The sequence below is a fragment of the Polistes fuscatus genome, unplaced genomic scaffold (genome assembly GCF_010416935.1).
Source record: "Polistes fuscatus isolate 324 unplaced genomic scaffold, CU_Pfus_HIC Scaffold7, whole genome shotgun sequence".
Taxonomy (NCBI): Eukaryota; Metazoa; Arthropoda; class Insecta; order Hymenoptera; family Vespidae; genus Polistes; species Polistes fuscatus.
Window position 1 is genome coordinate 1,257,415 of NW_025113151.1, and position 26,919 is coordinate 1,284,333.

General features: G+C 32.9%; 3 protein-coding genes and 1 long non-coding RNA gene across 12 annotated transcripts in view; 2 read left to right on the plus strand and 2 right to left on the minus strand.

Moving 5' to 3' along the window:
- Window positions 1-307: 307 nt before the first annotated feature.
- On the minus strand, window positions 308-19,929 carry LOC122524203 (acetyl-CoA carboxylase). Of its 4 annotated transcripts, none has more exons than XM_043646335.1 (13): window positions 19,305-19,929; window positions 14,312-14,454; window positions 12,617-12,800; window positions 8,100-8,223; window positions 7,641-7,971; window positions 7,228-7,525; window positions 6,922-7,135; window positions 6,494-6,827; window positions 5,918-6,378; window positions 1,960-5,790; window positions 1,575-1,854; window positions 1,204-1,484; window positions 308-1,099 (listed from the first exon to the last, which is right to left on the minus strand). In XM_043646335.1, the coding sequence occupies exons 1-13, from the start codon at window positions 19,379-19,381 to the stop codon at window positions 485-487; spliced, it is 7,173 nt and encodes a 2,390-aa protein (XP_043502270.1). In that variant the 5' UTR covers window positions 19,382-19,929; the 3' UTR covers window positions 308-484. The 4 variants fall into 4 exon arrangements, with proteins under 4 accessions (XP_043502270.1, XP_043502268.1, XP_043502269.1 ...); XM_043646333.1 differs by having other exon boundaries at window positions 12,617-13,025; XM_043646334.1 differs by lacking the exons at window positions 14,312-14,454; window positions 19,305-19,929 and adding an exon at window positions 14,641-15,080 and having other exon boundaries at window positions 12,617-13,025.
- On the minus strand, window positions 9,602-10,400 carry LOC122524205. Its single transcript, XR_006305495.1, has 2 exons — window positions 9,977-10,400; window positions 9,602-9,692 (listed from the first exon to the last, which is right to left on the minus strand). It is a non-coding gene; the product is annotated as an uncharacterized LOC122524205 (long non-coding RNA).
- On the plus strand, window positions 15,169-22,060 carry LOC122524204. Of its 2 annotated transcripts, none has more exons than XM_043646337.1 (6): window positions 15,169-15,512; window positions 19,919-20,027; window positions 20,470-20,844; window positions 20,962-21,290; window positions 21,392-21,490; window positions 21,608-22,060. In XM_043646337.1, exons 1-5 carry the CDS (start codon window positions 15,475-15,477, stop codon window positions 21,405-21,407), a joined length of 867 nt encoding a protein of 288 aa, XP_043502272.1. In that variant the 5' UTR covers window positions 15,169-15,474; the 3' UTR covers window positions 21,408-21,490; window positions 21,608-22,060. The 2 variants fall into 2 exon arrangements, with proteins under 2 accessions (XP_043502272.1, XP_043502273.1); XM_043646338.1 differs by lacking the exon at window positions 15,169-15,512 and adding an exon at window positions 15,785-16,028 and having other exon boundaries at window positions 19,942-20,027.
- A 385-nt stretch (window positions 22,061-22,445) lies between these two features.
- Window positions 22,446-26,919, plus strand: part of LOC122524206 (GTPase-activating protein CdGAPr) — a 35,604-nt gene continuing 31,130 nt past the window's right edge. The window contains exons 1-2 of one of the 5 annotated variants that reach the window (XM_043646341.1): window positions 22,446-22,599; window positions 22,661-22,712. The gene's annotated coding sequence lies outside the window, so the exon portion shown is untranslated. Of the gene's footprint in view, window positions 22,713-23,796; window positions 23,895-26,270; window positions 26,330-26,919 lie in introns of those variants that run through there. The other 4 variants (XM_043646340.1, XM_043646342.1, XM_043646343.1 and 1 more) reach the window with 4 other exon arrangements.

Below are 26,919 nucleotides of genomic sequence, written 5' to 3' on the forward strand. Positions count from 1 at the left end.
AATTTTCATCACATGTTTTCTCAAGGCGTCAATAACTTTTTGTGTCTATTATTATTATATATACATATGATCAATTTATATAAATTCCTTGTTTCATCTTCTGTTTTAACTTATTTTTGTTTGTCCTCGTTTTTGACAGAGAAATACACACTTATAATTATACGAGGTATATTATTTTAAATATACCAAAGTAATTTTGTCGGTAGAGTGGTTCTAGTGTTAAAACAACAATTATGATTTAAATCATATGCCATTTGGGAACGAAAAAGAAAAGAAAAGAAAAGAATAGAAAATAAAAGAAAAAAGATACTATATACCTGAACAATCTATTATTATCGACAAATAATAATATAATCGCGTGTTTAATGTCTGTACAAATAATAAATTCTAATAAAATAATAGTTGCTACATACACCAGGTACGCAGATAGATGCAGAGAAAAAGAAAGAAAGAAAGAAAGAAAGAAAGAATAAGAATTAGTTTCTTAGGAAGAAGAACTCGAATCGATGTGATGTTCTTGATCTGGTGTTTCCATTTGCGATAAAGTTCTTTGCAATTCGGCACGTTCAGCAGGATTTAATCTATGAGCTATTTCTAATACAGCATCCAATCTAACTTCCGGACAAGTTTCAAGTGCTTCTTTGATGCGTGTTATAACAGCGTCCTTTTTAACGCACATAATGTTGCGTAACACCACGCTGTTCTCATTAACAAGTTGTGCTTCCAACCATGTAGTAGCTGCTTCATCCTGATCCCAAAGGTAAGATTCTATCGCTCCTTTATCTTCAATAAACCACCGTCTCAACATTGCACCTATTTGTCTAACGTCTAGCTTTGGTTGCATCGACAAAATATCTTTCTTTATTTTCTCCTCCAATAATCTTCTTCTCAATTTCCAATAAAGCAAGGGTCTTGCTTTTTGCCAAGGTATTATATCCTGTATCGTGTTTTTCTCCAACATTCGTTCCGGCGTGTCGTGAAGATCCGCGAAATAAACGGCTACTTGTTGATAAATCGGTGTTAATGATTTTTCTCTCTTACGTATCTGCGATTCTATTTCTAATTTTTCCTCGGCCGAAGTTGATGTCGTTAAATTTTCCTACAACACGTATATATTTGTTTATAGATTTAAAGGAAATCATTAGAAAAAACAAGACATATTAATTCAATAAAATATGAAATGTAAATGAATAATTTACGTACTTTTAACTTTTGAATAACAGAATCTGTTCTATGCATACTCTTGATAATATCCTTGTTTCTGAATTTGATTTCTACGATACCAGTAGCTTCCAAGACACCACCTCTGCTGGTATTATCAGCAAACATTTCTAAGTATCGTGGATTAATCGTAGTATCTACTACCGCCCACGCACCTCCTCTTAATTCACCGTTTGGTGGAATGTAAACAAATATTGGTTGGTTGTATTCTCTTAACGCGTCCACGATATAGGCACCGAATTTAACTATTTGATCATACATGTCTGTAAAATAAACGCATAATTATTATTATTATTATTATTATAGATTATGTGTATTATGTGTAACAAGGATATATAAATTAATATACGAACCTTTCATTCCACTAGAAAATCCTCTCCAATTAGCAAATATAACAAGTGGAAGTTCTTCCCTATTAAAATCTTGGATAGCTTGCGCAGTTTTGTAGGCACTGTCTGGGAACCATACTTGGCCAGCCTGAGATATCGTTTTAGCTTCTGAATCAGGATTAGCAGGATCAGCAGGAAGATGCAATTCAACGGTTCTCGTTTCAACTGCTATAACACCACAGGGTATACCACCGAGTCTTGCTCTACCAGTTATCACAGTTTGTGCCCAAGGTTTCATTATTTCCTACATAATTCAATAGAAAAAAAAAACATGCTTAATACCATAAAAAAAGGAATTTATAAGAATTGGTAAAAGATATATTAGATAAAATAATGAATTATATTATACCTGCCATGATCCACGATCGAAGAAACCACTTTCCCATATAGTTTGATCGTTGGGCAAGTATCTACCTTCTAACATCCACCTTGGATCGTAGGGTGCTTTGGTAGGCACATAAGTAATTTCTCGGTTGATAGGATCAGGTAGAGGTGAGGGTAATATTGGCAAACTTGTACCTCTGGCCTTTGGGAAATAACTCAACCATCTCAAAACTGTGGCCACCCCTTCCAAATCTCTGCTATCGACCGCATGAGTAACACCATTGTTATGCATTATTTGAATACCACCTAATTGATTGTTACTCGCGTAAACTTCCCGTCCTAATACGGCGTTCAATGCACGGTAACCGGTAAGAATGATATGAGAATTTTCTATTTGAATAGTTCTCTGACCAAGACGTACCAAATATGAACCGATACCGATAGCACGACACGAAACTATAGAAATGGTAACTATTTCGTCGTAAGCACGTGACGTTTCACTTGCTATCATACCAGCGTATTTTAAATTTTCTACACCAATACCGTCGTCCTTGCCAATGATATCCGTAATCTTGTAACGTGATTCACCAGCTGGATCCTCGATCAATGAAGCCTTGACCGAATTAAGTGGGGCCAAACGAGCATAATCGTCTGGTGTCAAGTATATATACTTGAATCCCTTTTCAGGCTCATTCTCATCTTCCCACGCTATTCTGAACAATGCTTTCACTTCCTCGGCTAGGCCGATACGCGCACCTGCATTTGCTGAGAAATAAATACGCGGAATACCGAGTTGTCTGGCTCTTTCCGATGCTCTGTAAAATACCAAATCTTCTTTCGGACCGAACGAACCAATGAAATGTGTTAAATCGTTGGCTATCAATATGATATCTCGACCGGTTGGAAATTCCGGTGTGTACAACGTTAATCTCCACGCTACCATGCCTACGTCGTTCTCACCTGGCAAACGTTTTTGTTCGACAAGATTTTCACCGTCCAATACCAATTCAACGGAATCCATTACCGAGGAAGGAATGATTATATTCGAATTGGGTCTCTCTTCTATATATCTGTGCCAAGATTTTTCAACTTGTTGTCGAAATATATCAGGCAAATCGTAAGCGTAAGTTGTACCAGCGCTTTGGGCTTGGAATCTTTTAGCTTGTAAATAATCCTTGGTAAGATAAGGTGTAGAAATTGGTAAACCGTGCATAGGACCAGGTCTCCAATTGGATATATTAGCAGCAGGTGGTGGATAAGATTCGAAACGGATGATACCTGTTTTAGGATCGGTCGATTCGGCGTAAAGATGTAAATCTATGCTGTAACCGCTGTCATTGGCAATGCACAAACGTATGGTTGATGTTGTTTTGCCAGGTGCTGGACGGATGGTCATTTTAATTTCGGCTTGGCGAACACGTAATTTCCATAATCTCGGACCATATCTGAGTACCATACTTGTAACACTTTCTTCTATCCTGGCAGGATCCATTATGACCGTGGGTACGAAATTTAAGAATATATGATTACATTCTGTACGTTTAGCTAAAGGATGGGAGAAAGCTACTTCTAATTCATCCATAGCTTCGAGCAATACTCGTTCTCCTTCGTTATGAAGATAATCAAAACTTGCTTCTTTGGTGATCAAATCGGAATGACGAATAATAGAGCGTATGAAGAAACGATAATCCGTAACTTGCTGTCCTTTGGCTACCTTTGCCTGTCCAAGATACAAATGCATCTTTTGATTCGACGTTGGTAAAGCTTCCAGATCGTATGTTCTCATTCTGTTAAGTTCCAATTGGAATGCACAACCTGGTTCCAAATGACGATAAATTCTGTCTTCAACGAATCCGTCTCTTTGCCTGAACGTAAAGAATTTTGGAAATTGTTTCTTTTTTAAAGCTGCGAAAGTGACTCTTCTAATACCACGAGATATTAATTCGTCTTTAGTGGTTGCACACCAATCGCCAAATAATCTTGCCATAGTAGCGTCGTCTTGCGTACCGTCCTCTTTAATTGCAATGCTTAAAATGTGTACAGGCTCGGCTGGTCTCTCACCTAATTCCGCAGTAGTTGCAGCAACTTCTGCGGTGCTGAGCGATACGTTTATAGACGTACTGTGACGTGATTCACTACCAATCGCGTCAACAGCTTCTAAGACTTTAACGGATACCGAACTGGGCGAAGATAAGTCTTCCAACAAATCGAAAATCTCGTCCGAGTATTCGCGGAATTGATCGAAATCTTTGAACGCCGCCATAGCACCTGTTCTGTAATTGACAATTGACTGAGTTTGCCGATTAGGATGATTGTTGGGTAACAAGAATTGAAAATGTACGAGAGGCATTTCTCCTGACAATTCCAAGTGTTGTAAACACGTTAACTCGTAACTGATGTAAGCTCTACGAACGTAAACTTCCAATGCTGCGTTGCAAACGGCACGATTCGAATGATAGAAGAAATCGTGCAGGATATCGAATATAGATGTCTCGGAGAGTATAAGTTTTTGAAGATTTTCTGGATGAAAATCGTGGCCGTACATGTCGACGGCTGATAGAAATATCGATTCCATTTGATTGTGTCTTAATTCGTAAGCAGGTTGATGTGCTGCTATCAATACTTGTCTAGCCCTTAACGCAACTCGACTGTGTTCCGTTCTGTTCAAGCTAGTCAATTCCGTTAAAGTGCTAGCCAATTCGTCGGTGAGACCAGGTTCGTTAGCCCAGAGATGATCGATTAACATAGTTACTAGGATATTCTTTTTGGTTACTTGATTGTGACTGAAAATCATTGCGGTTACTGTACTTAAATCATCTTTGTATTGTTCTATCAAAGCTGACACGCATTTGTCGTAATGTCCTTGTTGAAATTGACACTCAACCGTATAATATTGACGAAGAAGTTCGTGTACGGCTGTTTTCATACGACCACGTATACCATTTCGATATCTTTGCACAAGTTGAACGATAGCTTGCGTTGTCAAGAAGAACACGTCTCTGTCTGAACGTTTAGAAAGTGTAGCAGCGTGTCCATCGATAACAGCAGCGATCTGTTGACTAGGAAATTGTGCAAGAACAGAAGTTATATTCCTTTCGTACAATGACATCAATTTTCTAATCTTCTTCTCAACCGAAGCTGGAATTCTTCCCGATATCGTAGCTATGACTTCTTGAAGTTCGAGCAAAGGTAAGCTAGGATCGCGTAAAGAGAACATGAACTTTTCTATCAGTTCACGTAAACGTGGTAGATGATATGGGTCTGGTAAACAGTAACCAGCTAAAGTATTTTCCAAAGCAGTCCGATATTTCGCATGAAGATGATTTAATTTGTCTGGGATAGCTGGTGCAACCGGTGTCGGAAATTGGCCCGTGTATTCCTCGGCGTTAGTCACCAAAGATGGATCATCGAGTTCTAAATGAGCTATCGTAGTACCAGCCTCAAGAATAGCACCTGGTCTTTTAACGTAGAACACTGTACCAGCTTCACTAGCCGTTACTGTCATAATCATTTTCATTACTTCGATCTCGGCGTAAGCTTGTCCACTGTCAACGTGACCACCATCCTCCACCAAGAAATTAATCAATTTACCGGCTGACGGGGCTCTAAGTAAAGACGGATCGTTATCCTTATCGAATACACAGGTTTGATTACCTATTATTATTCTATAACGATCTACTTCTTCCTTCATGTATGTCGTGTAACTTGCACCATCCATCGAAAGCAACAAACCACCGTCGGACAGTCGATGAATTTCTACTTCTTTATAGGAACTATTTAAAACGAGGAAATAACTATTAGGACCTGATTTGGCTGCTTCAACTTTGTACTTGTAACCATCGTTCACTAATTCTACCTGAAATATTATAACGATATTAATAAATTTGTCTTATAGTTAAAATATATACTTTGTGTGTATGTTCTTTATTTTATTTTTTTTTTGTTTGTTTGAATAGAGATATCATCATTTAAATGGGACTTACATCTACGAAATTATTTAAATCGTTACTGCCTTGTACTTGACCTTTTTCCAACGATGTTTGAAAACCAGTAAACGCGGCAGTGATAGTTCTATCAGCAATATGAATGGCACCACAAGTGACGGCTAATAAAACGTCGGGTTTATCGCTTTTAACGCGTTCTGCAATAAGCACGTCGAGCCAGGACGTGTCGATAGTGTTTTGTTGAAATGATTCGGTTTCCAGCAACGTTATTAAATATTCTACCGTTGTTCTAAAGTCACCCCTTATACTCAATTCTTTCAAAGCAATCACCAAATTTTCTCTTGCTTGATAACGATCCTCGCCCCAGGAAAAACAATGACCGAATTGAGAATCGGCGAATTCGTGAAGGCCACCGGATGCGCCGACGGAAAAATAACCCCAGACGTTTTTAGACGATCTAAAGTTCAATTCTTGTACCGTACCTGAACTCGGTTTGAAACCTGAACAATAAAAACAAAGAAAAAACAAATAAGAATGTAATGCATTAAAAATGACAAATACAAATTGCATTCAATAAATTTGCAAATATGATATATTATTCGATAGGACTTTTACCTTCGTCGGGATTTTCGCTGGTTATTCTAGCAGCTATTACGTGACCCCAAGGCTGAGGTTTATGACGTAACTGATCAAAATCTATTTGACTGTCACCCCAAGGACTCTCGCCGTAAAGGAGACGTATATCTTTGATATGATGAAGTGGCAATCCCATAGCCACTTGAAGTTGTGCAGCTGGGAGATTAACGTCCGATACCATTTCGGTACACGGATGTTCTACTTGAAGTCTAGGGTTCAATTCCAAAAAATAATAACGACCGGAAGTGTCGTATAAATATTCAACAGTACCCGCGCTTACATATCCGACCATCTTGGCTAATCTCACAGCAGCCTGTTAAATCAAACGTCAAATGTATTATTACATAACTACTGTACAAGATAAAACACAATGTTATTTCATTAATAAAATTATTGCATTTATATACTTTCTCCATCTCTTCGAAGACTTCTGGTTTGGCTACTACAGCTGGTGCCTCTTCTATTATTTTCTGATGTCTTCTTTGAATGGAACAATCACGTCCGAACAACGATATTGCATTACCGTAATTATCGGCTAATAATTGCACCTCCAAATGACGAGCACACTTAGCCATTTTCATGATAAATATTGGCGAACCCGGTATCTCAGCTTGGACTTGTCTACAAATTAATGAATAAATCACATTTATATATTAATATATTAGATTATTTAAATGAATAATATCAAATTGAGCATAGATTAATGAATTCACCTAAATAATGCAGGTAATTCTTCAGCATTTTCACATTTTCTAATACCTTTACCACCACCACCTTCACTAGCTTTCACCATAATTGGAAAACCTATTTTATTAGCCGCGGCAAGACATTCTTCAACGGTTGAAACACAACCTTTCTTGAACAATTCGGTCGATATTTTAATTTTCTTGCCACTGTATTGAGCTTTCAATTCGGATCCCGACCAAGGTAAGGTAGGAACGTCAGCTGTTTGAGCAACTATACTTGAAGCTATTTTATCACCCAAAGCCCACATTGCTCTTTCCGATGGACCTATGTTTATAACAAACAATAATATTATATAAATATAATGTTTTTAATATAATTCAAATAATTTGTGTATTTTCTATTTAAAATATTGAAAATATAAATTGATTATATATTTTACCTATAAAAATAATATTATTCTTGTGTAATAATTCTGGTAATTTAGGATTTTCCGATGCATGACCCCAACCGGCCCAAACAGCTTGCACCTGGGTTCTCGTTGCAATATCAACAATTAATTCGACGTTGGCATAATTATTATTATTTGTTCCACCAGGTACTGGGACGTATTGATCAGCCATTTTAATATATTCTGCATTAGCTTTAAGATCTTCCGGCGTGACCATGACCACGAAACGTACCGCTCTTTCATTCTTAAACATCTCGTAAGACCATCGTCGTATCGAACGCATGCATTTGACTGCAGCAATTCCATTGTTAGCTATTAAAACCTATTAACATTATTTTTAAAAATAATATAAAATATTAATCTTATTGAAATATTCATTTTTATTGATATAATTGCATAAATCATTCCAAATAAAATTTAATGAAATAACATTTTTTTCCTTTTTATTACCTTGTTTATAACCTTGGTACCACCAAAACGATGAACGAATTCTTCTGGTGTCGCAACGGTGAAGTCTTTCTCTTGCAATCGACTTTGTGCTTGAATCATCACCGTACCCTGCGACATGCTAGGCCTAAACAAAATAAATTAAAAATAATTAACAAAATAAATTAATTAAACAAACAATTGACGAAATAATAACAATTTTATTTCATGTTATTATTATTATTATTATTATTATTATTATTATTATCGTAATTAATTTGTTTATGTTACATATTTGAATATATTTTGCATTGCATAATTACTTTGATTATTTTTATCACTTTTTAATATGCCAATGACATTAAACAATTGCGACAGGTGTATAAAGAATTATTTTAGAAAATTCTTAAGAAAAGAATCCTGCTTCGTCATCCAACTATGCTAAAAATGCATGAATGAGAGTGGAGAAAGTATATGAACCGTTAATTTAAACAGCTCACGCAATATCGTGCCTTTTAAAATCATGTACATGATTTTTCAAATAATATTATTCTATGTATCATCGATTTCTGATCGATACTAACACACTTTATCCATACGTTAGGCTCTTTTTTTTGTCGAATTATCGTAATTTAAGGTTTTTTATATTTTACGTTTGACGTAAATCTCGTTGATCAATGATATTTTTCTTCTACGATTTACTATTAATCATATCATATTTCATTTCTTTTGATACTTGTTACGAAATGAATTTGTTTAAAAATAAAACAGATAAATAATATACATATATTTGCGAGACAAACATTTACAAAAATATTATTTGAATTTTGTTCATTAAACACGCAACATAATGAAAAATAATTGAATTATGCGTATTATATTATATTAATAAAACAATATTACGTTAATCCAGATGTCCTTGGTTTTAAATAATTCTTTTTTTCTTCTTCCCCCATTTCTTCTTCCTCTTCTCGATTTTTCCCTTTTTTTGCTTCTTCATCATCATCATCATCATCCTCCGAAGTTATTTTAAATACAATATTATTCGTACTCGTCCACATTTCTTGTTCGCTTTCGTTTCTCTCAGTTAAAAGAAAACTTTTAATGCGTCTCATAACGTTAACAATGCCATAAACGAATAATAATAATAAATCACGGAAAAATGGAAATATCATGTAATTTATAATTGAAATTAAATTTTTAATTTTTCAAAAATAATCAACACACCCCCACCCCCTCGAAAAATTGAAATAAAAAAAAAGGAAAAAAAGATATCAATCGTAATACTTAAGGATCGTAAAGTATAACTCGTATTCGCATAATCATAATATTTTTTCTTCTTCTTATTTCCAAATTCGAGTCCAGGTACAATCGTTTTTTTTTTTTTATTCACGTTCACGTTAATTATTTATTTCATCATAAGTTCGTTCCTTTTTTTAACGTACGAGAGAATAAAAGTCACCATCATCTTTCACTTATTTTATGTTATTAATTAAACAATATTTTTTTTGCATCTTATATTTCCATTTTTCTTACTTTTCACCTTTTTCTTTTTTTCTTTTTTCCATTCAATTATTTCCAAATCATAATTAATCGCACATTCACGATAATATTACACTGAAAATATTTGGTAGGTTGATCAATTTTTAGATTAAACGAAATTAAATATAATTAAAAAAAATAAGAAAAGAAAATAAATGAGATAAAATATCTAAATCGTTCAAATTCGAAATGGTTTTATTTATTAATTTAATTATATTGATATATTTTCTCTCATTTTTTTTTGTTGCTTTTTTTTTTTATTTTAACGATTTAACACGTTTCAATTAAAATGGTAACGATTTTTTTCATAAATTGTCATATTCAATTTTATAAATAATTTAATGATATAAAAAGGACACGATTATATTGAACGATGATCCTTTTACGAAGGAAAACGAATCGTAACTGACAACTTACAAGCAAAGAGAACGGTTTCTTTTCTCTGATATGCGAGAAATTCCCCTACTACTACTACACCTGCTCATATTACCTGTACCGCACTTGTAACGAGGAAGTGTTCGACGGTTTCAAAGTTATTTCTTCGTCAAACATTTTCTGTCGTTTTGTTATTTCTCTACAAATTCAAATTAAGTTTTTTATTATTCATCTTTGTGACAAGACAAGTTAACCAAATGATATATGAAATAATCAAATTTCATTAAATAAATATTTTAAAACTACACGAGACCCCAAATAATTGCTTGCAGTATAATTTATTGCGTAAATATTATTCATATATAATTTTGAAAGAAGAAAAAAAGATGATATTTTTAAACATTAAGATAAAATTAATGTTTGAAATGAAAAATCAATGGATTACTTTTTGCATTAAACATTTGTCTACGAAAATAAAACGTTCATTTCGTTTAGATTTATATAGAAATTTTTAATATTACAAAATTAAAAGCAATGATGCTTTTTTTAAGTTAAAATGTTGATAATGAAAGGTCAAAAAAGGAAAAAAAAGAAATAAATAAAAATAGATAAATAAAATTACGATAATCTCGTATCAAGAGAAGATAAAAAAAAAAAAATTTATCCTAAAAACGTGTATTGCGAATTTAGAATAAACGCAGTTTACGAACGTCTAACATTTTTAACAAGTTAGTTTTTTTATTTATGGCTAACATAAAGAGAGAGAGAGAGAGAGAGAGAACTGTTTACGCATATTCAATGCTAAACTCAGCTGATACATTGACGACCAATGAGAATTAGTTTCAAATGTATGCTGATCTTGTGATTACACTAACATCTATAAATAAATTTTATATACATATTAATACTAATTCTATCAAACAGAATTAATGTATATATTATTTTATTTATAATCCTATTATCGTAAAATATTTTTAAAAAATAAAAAACTAAACGTTTCTCCTTTTTTTTCTTTCCTTAAAATTAGTTACAGTAAAATACGATATAAAAATTAATACTAAAATCAATCCTATTATCGTAAAATATTTTTAAAAAATAAAAAAATAAACGTTTCCCTTTTTTTTTCTTTTTCTTTTTTTTTCTTTTCTTTTTTTTTTTTTTTTAAGATTAGTTACAGTAAAATACGATATAAAAATTAATGCTAAAATCAATCCTATTATCGTAAAATATTTTAAAAAATAAAAAACTAAACGTTTCCCTTTTTTTTCTTTTTCTTCCCTTTTCTTTTCTTTTTTTTTTTTTAAGATTAGTTACAGTAAAATACGATATAAAAATTAATGCTAAAATCGATCCTATATAGTAAAAATTTTTACAAAATAAAATATAAACGTTTCTCTTTTTTTTTTCTTTTTTTCTTTTTTTAAATTAGTTACAGCCAAATACGATATAAAAATGAATGTATCGATTAAATAAGCGATTGGATTAAAAAAAAAAAAAGAAAAGTTTGGAGCTTAATAAAGAAAAAGAGAAAATAAAAAAGAAGAAAATATTCCACGATATAATATAGTGTGTACGTAATAAATGATAAACATTGACCACACATATATATGTAGTAGTAATCGTACGATTATGAAATCTTTGTTAGATTGGATATATGAATAAGTAATCACGGTCAAACACACAACGTGAGAGAGTGAGAGAGAAAGAGAGAGAGAGAAGATCGTTTCGTTCGATGGTATTTTTTTTTTCTTATCTTTTTTCTTCTCCTTGAAGAAGATTCCCCCTTCGAGATGTTTGTTAAATAAAATCTGCATTTTTATAATAAATTTTTGCTTATATAAAGAAAATGTATATAATAAAACATATACATTGCGTTAATATAAAATTAAAATAAGAAAAAAAAAAAATGTTAATAATTATTTTTGCAAAGAAAAATTGTCAATGGTTTTTTGCATAAATATTTGATAATCGTCAATTATCTCATATACGACGTTGAAAAATAAATACCCTGTCCATTTAGACGAGTACAAATCCTTCTTTTTTTTTTTTTTTTTCTTCTTTCGATTCACGATAAAAAAGTGACGAGCATAAATACCTTAAAAATAAATAAAAAAAAAAAAAAAAACAAATATAAAAAATATTAGTATCTATTTTTCAACACACAATGGAATTGAAATACATATTCAATAGAGTATACATTTTAAAAAGCTTGATCAAAGTTTCCTATCTAATATTAATGTCCAATTGTATTATATAATTATGATGATTATTGAAAACCAACCAAAAAATAACAAAAAATATTTAGTAGACACTTTTTTTTGAAAACTAATAATAAATAATAATTATATTTGCATTATAATATAATTATAATATTTGATATATCTTTTTTTTTCAATTATAATATTGAATTATAATATTATTTTAAATTATTAAAAATTATTTATTATTAATTATGTATTAAAAATAAATTTGAATTATAATATTATAAACTAATCGTATAATCATATGATTATTTAAAAAAATTTTTTAAAAATTGAGAGAGAGAGAGAGAGTAGGGGGAAATAAAGCATGGGGGTGGGGTGAGGTGGGGGAGTAAATAAAGAAAAAAATCTGATGATGATCACCTGAGTCGTTTACGCCGTTCGACCAATCCAGGTGGTACGGAAAGTTGTTGAGTTTGTGGATTGTTGGCATCATTTCCTTCGATTGGAAAACTATCACCAAATTCCAACTCTTCTTCAGCGTCTGGGTCAGGTTCCCCGACGACAAAGCTTACAGGTGTTGTTTCAGACATCTTTAATTTATCTTCTTTAATATCACCAGCAGAACAAATAGACCAAAATGAAGTAGAAGAAGAAAAGAAGGAGGAAGAAAAAGAAGAAGAAGAGGAAGAAGAAGAAGAAGGGGGTTCAACGATGCTAACAAAGTTGTCTTCTTTCCTTGCAGAACACGATGACGATGACGATGAAGATGATGACGATGAAGAATTAGTCCTTGGTTGAGTTTCTTCTGATGATTTAGTCTTCTCGTTACCTTCAAAACAAGTTCGCGTATACGCAATTCTAAGTAATCGTTTGAACAAAAAAAAAAGAAAAAAAAAGGAACACAATGGAAGTAATATTTGTTAAAAAATGTTCACCAAATTTAACGACCAATGGTAGCGTGGTGGATGTAACACGAAAATAATATTGCTCAACGATACTTCGTACAATAGAATTTCCTGTTTAATACCATAAACCCCCCCACCCCCACCCCCGCGTATTATATGCATACGTAAATGTTGTGATACGTAAACGATGACTTTTTGTTCTTTTTTATTTAATTACCAAGCGTGAAGAACAATTTACTAATGAGTTAAGAAATTTTTGTAAATTATTTAATTGATCGTTTACAACAACAAATCTTATCTCGTTTAATTATTGCAATAATATTAACACTACGAGCGTATTGTTTCTAATTGTAATTGAAAATTGCGCTAAACAAAAATACTTAATTGGGATTATTTTGTCTTTTTTGATTGAAATGATACGTCGAGTAGTTTTGCATATTACTTTTAACCCGAGCATATCAAAATGAGGAAGACTATTATTGTTGCACACGCTTGGGTGCTTGACGAACGGTTGCATTAATGTACAGTTGATGTATTCTTCCATGGATTTTATGAGAACGAATGACACGCAAGGAACTCGTTCAAAGTTCATCGTTTCTAAAAATGGATGATAATCGTCTAGGTGAACCTAACCAAATTAAACGTGCAACTGCAAAAGCTTCGAATGTGAACGTGAAAACGTGTTCTTTGAAAGAACAAAAACAAATCATTAGAATAAACCTAATTAAAATATTTTACAATGGAAATGTTAACGTGGAAACTGTTTTAAGGTAAAAAGAACAAAATTCCTAATTGAGTTAGTAAAATAAGGAAGTATTTTCCTATATCATTGAAACATTTACCGTTACTTCAAAATTACATTTTCATTTTCCACCCATTAATATTTTCTTCAAAAACATTTGCGAATGTGTTAGGAATGAAATAACGTTAAACCACGAGGTGTAAATGAAGAAAATCGAAGGAAGGTTTAATCCCAGGTGTCCAAATATTTGGAAACATGATGCATGCAAGCATCCAATGATTTTTTTTTCCCTTGATAACAATGAAGTTACGTGTTACGATGAGAAAGATAATGAGAGTGAGTGAGAGAGAGAGAGAAATATTATGAAATTCTTGTAAGAAGGAGAAGAAAAACAAGAAAATCGATGATAATCTGTTTGGGAAGCAGTAGAAGAGATGTTTCCTAGCTTGAGAAAGGCTTTCTACTCACCGTTTCGAGGTCTATGACCGAGCCACCAATCCCTCACCCTTCTTAAAAGGGAGGACCACCACCCCCACCACTGTCGCCACCACCACAACCACCACCACCAGGGGGGTTCCTCTTCGTGCTCGTACAGAATCCCCTGAAACCACCTGCGGACACCAGTTGTAACGGACACCAAACCCTCGATTACCAACAAAAGGATTAGAAATAATATTTTTAGGAGCACGTTGAAGAGGATACCCCACGATAGGTGGTCTGACACTTTTAATAATTAATTTTATCCAATGGGAGAGAAAAGGAAAACGAATAAAACTTTTGATAGCAAATTGTAATACCGGTTATTGCGTTCAGAAGATTCCGTAGCATACTAATTATTGTACACAGAATTATTCTCACACTTATCTCTTTCTTAATGTTCTTATTTATTTATTTATTTGATTATTAATTTCGTATTTCTTTCACTTTCTTTATTTCTTTATTTATTTATTTATTTTTTTTCTTTCTTTTCCTTAGTTCAATCTTCTCAGTTAGATCCTATCATCCGTGTGTCTTGAATCATACTGACAATTTAAACATTACAAAGATATTTATCGGCCTTGAAACGATACGTGTCTCTCTTTGATGGATACGAGAAGGTTGTGTGTTCTGCCTATACAAACACGATCGTAGTAGTATATTTGGCTCGTAAAAGTAGTATGAATTTATATTCGTAGAGTAAACCCAACGTTCAATCAACGTTGAAATTTTTCCGATAATAATTCAAAGACAAATTTTTCAAATACAAAATTCTAACACGATTTTGTCGAATTAATCGTGGGGGTCGGAGGGGAGGAGGGGGGGGGGGTTGTGGAAGAAATTATACGAAAAAATTCGACCCCCTTAGCACGAATGTTCCTTGTCAATAAATTAATCGATATTATTGTGTCGTTGTTGGTGTACGACGATGAAGTTGAGTAAAATGATGAGATGACGAAGAAAAAGAAAAAATAAAAATAAAAAGAAACAAAACTATTAATTAACAATAAGTGATCTAATAAAACGGAACAATGTTAATAACTGAGAATTGTAATCACCACGACGATGACACCGAACACGACGACTTCGTCTAAAGTATTAATGTTCGCGAGAAACGATAATATCGATAAGTAGAAGAAAACTCGAATATACAAATGACCGGATGCGACAATATTAACACGGTTCAAAGTTCGTGAGTATTATGTATGTACGTCCTTGACTTTTACTCGTATCTATCCCCATATCCACCTAACCCCTGCCCCCTCTCCCCCTCCCCACCCCCTTCCAACACCTTACCCCACTCCTCTCATTATCCTAAAAATCCAATCATATTTAATCAACCTTTTTCTTACACTTTATTTTTAACACGTTTTCCCCGACAAACAAGTATTTTAAAGTACACCGACAAAACACACAGTCATCAGTTATGCCAATTTATTTCTTCATTTACGTTAAAATCAAAGTACGTCTCGACGACCATAACGACGACGACGTTCAATCATTTGAAACGTTTAAGAAGATACATACTTCATTTTGTTTTGTGCAAGTTTTTTCGGATAACGTATTGATCTTATTATTTTGTTTCTTTAACAATTTTGTTTGTTACAAATATTCGGAAGTACGAAAAGTAATTATTAACGCGATAAAGTGTTGAAGAAGTGTCGTTAAAAAATGGCTGCCACGTTGGACGAACGTAATTTTCATTTAGGTATATTTATATACAGGGTCAGATTATAATTATTTTTATATATAATTATTTATTTTTGAATTAATTTCATCAAAATTATTCGAATTAATTTACATTTAATAATAAAACGCATTATCATTTAATTATTATGGGTTATAATCATTATTATTATAATTATTATATTATATTATTATTATTATTATTATATTATAATTATTATAATTACATATGGGGCAAAAGATTGTTGCTCGTTTTCGAATGATCGTTTTTTTTATCAATTATTGTAACAAATTCAAATCTTTCGTTAATTTTAATGCAACCAAACTATTCCATGGAAAACAACGACTTTTATCTCACCCTGTATATATTAAAGAGTTTATGTAACTTTTATGATATGTTTTCATATTAACGAATCGCGTTTATCATTTCAATGATTATTATGACTTTAATTAATTTTTCTATTTATTTTTAATACTATCAAGAAAAAATAAACACACACACATAGACACGAATAATATACACGCAACAAATTAAACGATAAAATCGTAAAAGAAAGTCGAGCTTGTCTTTGATAATTTCTAACATGCACCATACACGTTCGTTACTTTCTTAAGAATTATTCTACAGCATTGAGATAATTTCGAAATAATTATGCAATAAAAGAAACAAGAATCCGAACATTTTCTCTCTCTCTCTCTTTCTCTTTCTCTCTTTTTTTTTCTTTTCTCACAATCAGAGTTGAGTAGAAATCGCGGAAATCCTTTTCCTTACTTGGCCACGTTTTTATTTTCCTTTTTTTTCCCTTCTTTTATAAAAATAAATTGCGCGGTTCAAACATTTAATGCAAATAAAATGCGAGATAACAAATAACAACGTAGAGAATAATGATAATAATAATCGTGTAAAATAATGATGATTATATCAGATTTTATTCGAAAAGTAAGAACGTGTTATTAGACGATACAATAATTATTATTATTATTATTATTATTATTATATTGAACTTCGTCAAAAAAAAAAAAATAAGAAACAAAAAATGATAAACAGGAAAAATTTGGAGACAACAATGTCATCACGGTGACTGTTTTGTTTTATATTAAAAAACTAAAATGGAATTGGAAAGTTTTGAATTTAAACGCGGAGAATTAATTTTCTTTTTTTTCTTTTTTTTTTTTTTTGCTTGAGATGACAAATTTTTAAATTCCACCCATACAGGGTGTTCCGAAAATCCTGGAATTAATAAAATTAATATACTCGTTTTTTTCGGACTTTGATTGGAAAGAAGGTCAAGGTCATATCAAGGATAATTTTCATTATCATTGAAATTTGAATTGTTCTTCCATTCTTTCTTTCTCTCTCTCTCTTTCTTTCTTGCTTTCTTTTTCTATTTCTCATAATTATACGAGTTTGAAAAATTGTTTGAACTCATACAACTTACATGTTAAAACACGTGATTAGAATATATTGTTTAAATATTACAATAATTTTGTTATCGAAACATATTTTTCATGCAAATTTTGCATCCTTCCATTTTCTCCTTCCATTTAAAATTTGTCATATTTGATAAAGTTATTTATGTTAAACATACTTACAACATTGATAGATAAACATATAAAACATTGCACACTTATTTATCCATTTCCAAATGAATTAATTTTTTTAATAAAAAAGATATTGTTGGAGAAGGGATCGGCCTTGAAAAAAAAAAAACTATCTATGCAAATATGATTTCTTATTCAGCACGGCAAATGAAATATAATTTCGACTATAGAATTAATCTACATTAATTTTATAATTAATTCATTAATATAATTAAATCATTACTGATCACACCCAAGACGCCATTTTGATTTTTTCATAAATACATTGAGAAATACTTCGTTAATGAAAAAACAAAATATAATATGAATAAATATTAAAAATGAAATATAATTTTATTACAAGCATGAGATCGATATAAATATCTTAGCATACTTATCTATGAAAGTTTAATTACAAAAATGACAGATGTTATCTTTAAGATGACTAGTCACTATTTGCATTATAATATGAGGCTCGCGATTAGGTTCAACGGGCCTTATACCATTTTCTTTTTTCAAGAATTATTATTACATTATTACTTTTCTTATCGTAAAAAGAGAACGATGGATTGTTATTTATTTCGTAAGGTATCCAATGTCAACAAAATAATTCATTGCATTACGTAAACATTTTTACATATTATTTAAATATTTCACATAATTACTAACCATAAATTTTGTTACATATATAAATGTCCACGAGTGTTTTAATAATAATAATTAAAGCGTGAAAAAAGAATACAAATAATAAATGTTGGAAAACAAAATTATAAAAATGACGCGCACGCGTTATATTGTTTTTTTTTTTTCTTTTAAATTCAGTATTGAAATAATAAAAACGATTGGATGATTTTCAATTGTAAATTAGGCTAATAATAGACGCGTTAAAAATATGTACATATGTATATGATGGTTTTAAACAATGTAATTCTCTATTGTATGATATTTTGAACATCCTACATCTCATGTTCGCGAGTAGTACGCATAATATAACCTGTAAATTGGTTGCATAATACGTCAATTTGTGTCTCTCGGAAGTATCTCACTACTTTTAAGACGTTTATTGAATCACAAACCATGTTGTCATTCTTTTTTCAGTCGTCACGTCAAGTCAACCATTCATTAATTCGACTTAGTTTTAATTAGTAATTAATCTGTCATTTGTCACGTGGTTTCGTTACTACGATACTCAATGATTTGTTTATATAAATATATATCATATGTATGTTCAAATAATTATTCAATTAAATTATAGAAAAGTATGTCATCGAGAAAAATAAATAACGCGGACGTTCCCGAATATTAAAAATAAATAAAATATATAAAGAAATATTAATAAAAGAACGTTAAATATTAAACAAAAAAATAAGAAAAATATGAATTAGTTCTCTTATAAAAGGGAACTCCTACACAGTGACGTTTATAGATCTGCACGTGAAGTAATCAAAAGTTGATAGATGTATTCCCATTCGCTGAGCGGCGAGTCAGGCGACGCGGAGGAGCGTTTTGATTGGTCGGGTCAAAGCGTGGCGTGTTTCCAGGCAACCCGCGTTACTTACAGATAAATTTTTCTAATCGAATTTATTCCCGAATAAATAAAATAATTAATGGCATCAACAGACTAAATTTATAAATAACTTCTAAATACGATAATGAGCAATTAAAATGAGATAATTCGATATATTATTGCAAAAGCGAAAACGACTTTTTAACTCACCGGTGACGAATCCTACGCGGCGGAGTGGCACGCTCCTCCCTGAGGTTAGGTTCGTCGTCTCGTGCGTGTTCTGTCATTCGCCTTGATTCTTTCGTACACCGTTATCACAAAGATTAAAAGAAAAAATAAGAAGTAAAGAAAAAAAGAGGGATAACGATGTCACTAATGCGCGCACAAACGAAACGATGCTTGCGAGTACGTTTCCCGACGTTGAACCTCGTGTATCAACGTTAGCCCTAGGTAGACGTTGATCGCGAAGTCAACTTAAATCTTATTGTCACCTTCCGTATATGCATTGATCTTCTTTCATTAGACTATTCTTTATCTTTCTATCTTTTTTCTACACACCGATACTTTTCCGGATAGAGAAGAAACGTCACAGAGGAGACAGAGAATTTGTACACCACACTCGCGCTCGGTATATTAAACCTCACCTTTATTACTTTTCCCTCTTCCTCCGCTCATTCTCTCTCTTTCTTTCTCTAGAATTACCTACATATGTATATACGTACGGGTTATATGTTATATCACTCCATCTCTTTCTATCTTAATACAAAAACCTATTTTCTTGTCTTCTTTACCGATCGAGCATTTCCCTTATTTCTTTCCCTCAGTGTTTCTTCATTTTCCCACCTAGAGGTCGACACCCTACAGGCTACTCGAGCGCCCATCATGGAGGTATCGACGTTGGACGTTTATTTAATGACAGATATTGTCAAAAGGGTATAATAATTAAATATATATATAACTTTTCTTAAATTACACATTTCAGAACGTTTTAATATTTTAACGCATTATTTTCCTACCGATAATCTTATTGACAGAAAGATTCAAAATTTTCTGTAATTGGCGCGGTTATATTTAGCTTCGATTTTTATTATGTCATCGATTCAAAAAATGATTTAGCATCGATTATTTTATATTAATTTTAAAAATTGTTGCTTGAAATGGATAGAAAGAGAAAATATTATTCGTAGATAAATAAGATTTTAGATTTGAAATGTAATTTCTTTTTCTTCTTCTTCGAGCGTAAACGCGGGAATAATTTAATTCGTGTCAGTTAAGTTGTGTTAATTAACCGACATAAATTTTTCTACACGTATGTACGTATGTATAAATATAAATATTCACTTTCACTAAACGCATTCGAAATGTTTTTCCACAGGCGTTGTTTCGCTTTCTCGATTTATGGAAATCCGAAAATGGTAAATTGAAAAAATCCAAGTATATTCATATGGATGTTAAAATGTCGAAGGAGTATGGCGGACACTATTCGATCCAATTGACCAACTATGGATACTGCGATAATAATCAATCAAATATTTTAAATATTTTACGATACATATTTAACAATTTAATTTCAATTAAATGTTATAAAAATATTCTCGCTGTGATTTATTTGAAAGACGAACAAAATGATTTCGAGATAGTTTACGATTTACATTACCCGCCAAAAAAACATTTGCGTCTCGTCAAAAATGAAGAGAATAAACATATCGATTTGATTTCTTGTAGAAAATATTTATCGATTGTATTGTCGGTAAGTTGAAAGAAAAAAAATATATCACGCCACCGGTTTGATCTTTCTCTCTTTATCTCTTAGTTTTATTTTTCATCGGGTTTGTTTGTTATTACATCTCAAATTTCCACTTCGCAGTACAAGCTGACGGCGAGCGACGTTGAGAAATTCAAGGCCACCGTATTGGAATTAATCGCTTCTCTTTGCCGAGAAAATCCGACTGTTAAAGTAACATACCGCAAAGATAAAAACATGCTACACAATAATCACGTGCCTCTCGACGACGAGTATAAGGCTTGCCAAATATTGAGCACCGCCGTGACGGATATAGTACGGCAAAGTTTGGACAGCGAATTCAAAGAGAAGTCTTTTGCTTTGTTGAAAACGGAAAATCCTGGACAGTTGAGAGATTTGCTCATGACCCAATTGTTACCTCTAATTCACGAGAATTACATCTTTTCTACCAAGTAAAAAATTCATCTCTTTGTTCTAATTGTTTTGTTTAAACAACTGCAAGGTCGTCTATGCATTCATATATCTCATTTACATAACTTGTTAATTTAAACAGACAAGAGGAAGAGTAGTAGACTGTTAACGAGTATCATTTCTTATGAATAACAAAGAAGTAAATTAAATATGTACCAAGAATATTAAGTAGTTTAATGATGTAAGTGTAACGTGTGATCAAAAATGCATTTTATTTAATTTTATTTCTCTTTATCTTTTGAATGATAAGTTTATATATCGGCATACGTTATTGACGCGTATTTTATTTTCTTTGTAGCTGAATAATGCATCATCCCCCGTGAAGAAAACGCGTCAGAATACGGTCCGGTGCTGGTCGTTGTACTGACTCATTACATTCCTCGGAAGCGACATTAGGAAGCCTCTAGACTAATGGGTTAAGTGAATTCAACGAGAGAACGAGAGAGAGAAAGAGAGAGAGAGAGAGAGAATAAGAAGACTTCTGTACTTAACTTGGTCTCCCCATTGTTTTCCTACGAGAAATGCAAATTTCCTAGGAAGAAGCATCTAAACTCGGCTTTGAATTTGAAGGACCCTTTTGTAGAAAGGTTATCGACGTGCCGTTATTACGATAACATAATCGAGTGTTACGAAGTAGAATCTTATCGATGTTCCACCAAAGTTTCTCGGGTCTTCTTCGTCCCTTTTTCCTTCAAACATTATCTACGCTTCGATCTAATTGTTCGAGATAAATTACAACTCTTTTATGATTTCTCATCGTTGATCATTCGACCCCGTTATCATCTCCCTCAATTATTCATTTCCCATACTATTAATTAACATCTCCGTTGCGTCGAAATTTTATCCGAAAACGCGTAATTTTTAATTCAAATAAAAAATATCTCTCAATACATTGATGTATAGATTAAACAATGAAATATTTTTCTTTCAAATAAATTTTACGTATTACGTTAATAAATTAAATGTAATATATAATATATGAAAAAAACACACATATTATAAATTAGAATGTTTCTCCGTTAAAATTGATGACAAATAATCGAACGTGTAAATAAATCGATTCAAATTTTGGCGCGTCGATCTCGAGAGTTTCGAGATGACCTAATGCGCGCGGATGGTTGCGCAGTAGACTGAGCTGCCCCCCACCATATACGGGTTCGTAGTCGGAACGAAAGGGTCAGGTTAGGCGGGTCTGCTGGGCTGACAGCGCATTGAAAACAGCGTCGCGCTTTCGGAATCTATCTCGTCGAAGGAAGGTTAACTTAAGCGAACTAACTTCTCTCGGGGGTGGTGCGTAACGATAAAATCGTTTAATATTATTCCGTGCTTATTTTATTTTGTGTATGTGTAGACAAAATATGAAAAAAAGGGACTGAAATATAGGAGCTTAGGCGCGTACGCAAGTAAGTAATACGTTTCTGGTAATACGACAAAAAGTGAGTACTCTCGGGACGCAGTAAAAGGGAGTAAGAGAGAGAAAGAGAGAGAGAGAGAGAGAGAGAAGAGAGATGTGTGTGTGAGAGAGAGAGAGAGAAACTGCTTATGGAAAAGTAAACGAAAAAGGAAGAAATAAATAACATGGCTCGTATTTCATTGGTCAATATATATTTTCCTTCGTCATTGACCGATCATTCTAATGCAACTTTCTTCTCTTCATTATCATCGTCTTCATCATCATCATCATCATCATCATCATCATCATCATCATCATCATCATTATCATCATCATCATCATCATCATCATCGGTAGTAGTCTCGCCGTTCTATGCACAGGGGTTCTCAACTCGGGAGTGGTAGTGAATATACGCACGCACGCATGCACGCACGCACACTCGTACGAATACGAAAATACGTACGTAAATTCAGAATATATATATACACATACATACATACATGCATACATATTATACATTCTAGATCTATTCCCCTTTTGCATGCGTATTTGTATGAGTGTAAGGTATGCGCCTGCAACGACATACTACATACGTATAAGTGTGCGCGTGTATGCGTTTTTTCGTGTGCATCCATCGTATGCACGGTAAGAGAGGAAGCATTTGACGAGTAGTATTATTAATACACGGGCAGGGTGTTAGGAAAGACGAGAACATATCCCGAAGAGGTGGTTCGTTGGCATGCAAGTTTCATCCTCGAACCTTTTTTTTTCTCTTTTTCTTTCTCTTTTTCTCTTTTCTCTTTTCTTTTCTTCCTACCTTTTTGCGCGCGGCCTTATTTGCACCCGCGAATATCGGCGCGCGCGACGCGAATGAAAATGAGCGCGATCTCCTTCTCCGTATGACTTTCCCCCCTCCCCCTGGCCCCTTCTCCACCTCCTCCTCCTCCTCCCCCTGACATCTCCCTCTATCTAGTTCTTACTTTTTTTTTTATTAATTTTCTCTCCTTCTCTCTCTCTCTCTTTCTCTCTAGTCGTCAGTTTTCTCTCTCACTCCTTTTCGTTCTCTCTCTCTCACTCTCTCTCTCTGTTTCTCTCTCGCTGTTTCTGTCTCTGTTTCTCGTTTTACCAGACGTGGCCGTTTTCCTTCGCGGCTCACCTGCGCTTGGCGTCGAGGACGAATCGAATCTCGGTCGTAAGTCGAGCCATAAAGCACAACTCTCTCGGCAATTGTAAATGTATTGGTTTAAATAATACACACACACACACACGCACAGACACATCTATATAGATTTATGTTTATGCGTTATATTGGCCGTGTAATATTACGGAGGACAGGGTGAGTCAGTTAACATCAGTGAATTTTAGGAATATTTTTACCCTTCTTCATTCATCTATCTGTTGTTAATTTAAAACAATCAATCTGTTTACTCGTATTACTATATATTTTCTAATTTTCTAATTTTTGTATTAGATAAATATATGTTTTAGGATTATTCGTGTTTGATATTGATACGAATTTTATCGTAGAAGTGCATGTTATTATAAGAAAAGTAAAAGTGTGTACATAACTGATAAGAAAATTGACCCACGAGATATGACCAATCTTCTGAAAAAAAAAAAGAAATATAAGAGATGCGAGTAACTATTTATAAAATGTAATAATTGTATTTTTGTTTATATATATCTTTCTTATATAGATTATTTTATATTTACATTGGATGAGAATAACTTAATGACTCAATGTAAGTACGTGTAATAATGTTTCAATTATTTTCAATGAAACGTAATTTTATCTAAATTTATCAGACACGAGGTTTACTCAATCGATATTAATTAAATTCTTTATTTCGTAATATTACACCTACGGTTTTATGAATAAAATTAAACACTATATGTGTGTGTGTGTGTGTGTGTGTTGAGAAGAATTCAAAACGTATTTATTTTCACCTGACGACAGATATTATTGACTCACCCTGTAGTCTACGTGTATTTTACGTATTTGTGTGTACGTGTATGCCCGTATACACACGGATAGTATTATTCGTTTGGTTTGGTATCCTTTCTCTCCCTTTCCACACGACACTTGACTTCCCGTGACATAACCGAGAATTATTCTGTGCGAAAGAGGAAACGAAAAAGAACAGAAACAGATAGAAGGAAACGTACAACACGCGGATATTTATTATTACGTTTCGTCAGTTACGCGTTCTGATAAAACAGATACAAAAACAAATAATAATAACAACAACAATAATCAAACGTAGGAAAACAAATGTCTAAAAAATAGTATAAAATGTATAAAAATAAAATATCAAACAAATACCTTACTCTTTTTCAATATAACAGAACAAACAATTTGTTTCATACATTTCAAATTTTTCAATCAAACATTCATACTACGTATAATATAAATAAAACAGGGAACAAAAATTATCATCAATTATAGAATTATTAGTGCATGGGAATGCAAAAATTTAGGTTCAACGATACACAATCAGTCAAAATAATTTCAAACATACAACAAAAATATTTGTGAATAATTATTAATTATATATTTTTTTTTATGGGAATGGAATGGTGGAAAGAGGAAAGCGGGGGAGTAGGGAAGGGGTGGGGGGGGGTAAATGTGTATATGTGTTGGTTTTATCGACGACGAGGTTGAAAACGCGTCGTTGTGGTGCTTTGCCGGCACCACCCGGACGTGCGAGCGCAAATTCGATGCTTTCTCGCGTGACGAGAGGGAGAAAAAGAGAAAGAAAAAGAAAAAAAAACAGAGAGAGAGAGAGAGAGAGAAAGAGAAGATAGTAAGATAAAGGGAGAAGGGAAGGCGCGTCATTACCGGGCGACTACGACGATGTCGTGCAGGGAGAACTCGACTTAACACTCTCGTAGGAAGAATTTTTTATCGGAAAAACCGCACAATTTATTTGATTAAACGATAATTAAAAAAGCTTCGTAAGCTTTTTTTTCTCAAAGGTATTTTCTCTTTATCTAACGATAAATAAAAAAAACAATCTTCGCGATTTGTTTCGTCGTATTTTATTTAAAATTCGAATTTTTCTCACCCCCCTCAGACCCCCTTCTCAATTTCTTCGATCAAAAAACGTATCATTAGATGCAAATTAATTTGACTTTCGATATCGTTTCGAGTTATCCTTGAGAATAGAGGTAACCGACAGGTGTATAAGGAAACACGATTTCGATATAAACGGTGGTTAAGAACAAAATAAATAAATAAAATAAATGAATGTTTTCTTATCAAGATGAACTCGGTTCCACTTGACTCGTTCTTCTCAAAAGCGTGCCCCTTTTATTTGTCTCTCTCTCTGTGTTTTTTCATTTGATTATTTCTTTAAACATTTCATTTCATATCACATTCCAATACTCATAATAATTGGTCATTTACTTATTACAACAAACGGTTTCGTTTAAGTGTTTCCCTTTTTAAACGAGCTACTTTAGAGTGCAGGGGGTCCTACGATATTTCTTATTTTGTAAACAGTATGCTCGTTTGAACGACACTCGAAGCTGACCGACTGGCAACACGATTAGCTTCGTTTTCTCGAGTAAATGGGAGTGAACAACAACAGGAGGGGTCCTAACTGTCGCAGCAAACGTCTGTTGCCAGTAAGTTGAAAGGGACAGGGAGAGGGAGGGGTTTACATACGATACTGGTTTCCTGTATGTTTCATTTTTACCCCCATCTCCATCCCCATACTCATCCCCATTCTCCCCCCCTCTCTCTCCTAGTTTTTTGCAATAGGGTGAGAATCGATTGAAAAGTTCAAATCAAATATTTCTTCTTCGTTCATTCATCGTACGAGTTTAAAATGATTTTAACGTACGTGTTGAATTTTGCATGGATGGTTTTTGTTTTTTTTTTTATTTTGTTTTTTTTCGTAGAGAAACATGTGTAACCGAACAACACATGCGATTATTAGAGAGAGAGAGAGAGAAGTAGCTTAAGTCTACATAACTCGTCGAGGGTCTCTTGAAGCAGACGTTTCATGACCCTCCCGTATCATCCTCGTAGTGTCCCACCCATTGCGTAAGCTGGAACACCAAGAAAAACGATCTTTGCGTGTCGCATTCTCTGGCAATAAACGCATACTTAAGCACACACATTGAATATACTACGTACTGAAAATATCCAATAAAAAAAGATGCATCTTGGAAGCAGGGTTTCTTCAAACGAGATTAAACATGAGGTGCATGTA

Coding starts and splice junctions, on each gene's coding strand:
- LOC122524203 (XM_043646333.1), bottom strand. CDS start 19,381: ATGACAGAACACGCACGAGACGACGAACCTAACCTCAGGGAGGAGCGT. Junction 14,455..19,304: donor CCGCGTAGGATTCGTCACCG/GTGAGTTAAAAA, acceptor TGGTGTCCGCAG/GTGGTTTCAGGGGATTCTGT. Junction 6,379..6,493: donor CAGCGAAAATCCCGACGAAG/GTAAAAGTCCTA, acceptor TTTATTGTTCAG/GTTTCAAACCGAGTTCAGGT.
- LOC122524204 (XM_043646337.1), top strand. CDS start 15,475: ATGACCGGATGCGACAATATTAACACGGTTCAAAGTTC. Junction 20,028..20,469: donor TGACAGATATTGTCAAAAGG/GTATAATAATTA, acceptor GTTTTTCCACAG/GCGTTGTTTCGCTTTCTCGA. Junction 20,845..20,961: donor ATTTATCGATTGTATTGTCG/GTAAGTTGAAAG, acceptor TCCACTTCGCAG/TACAAGCTGACGGCGAGCGA.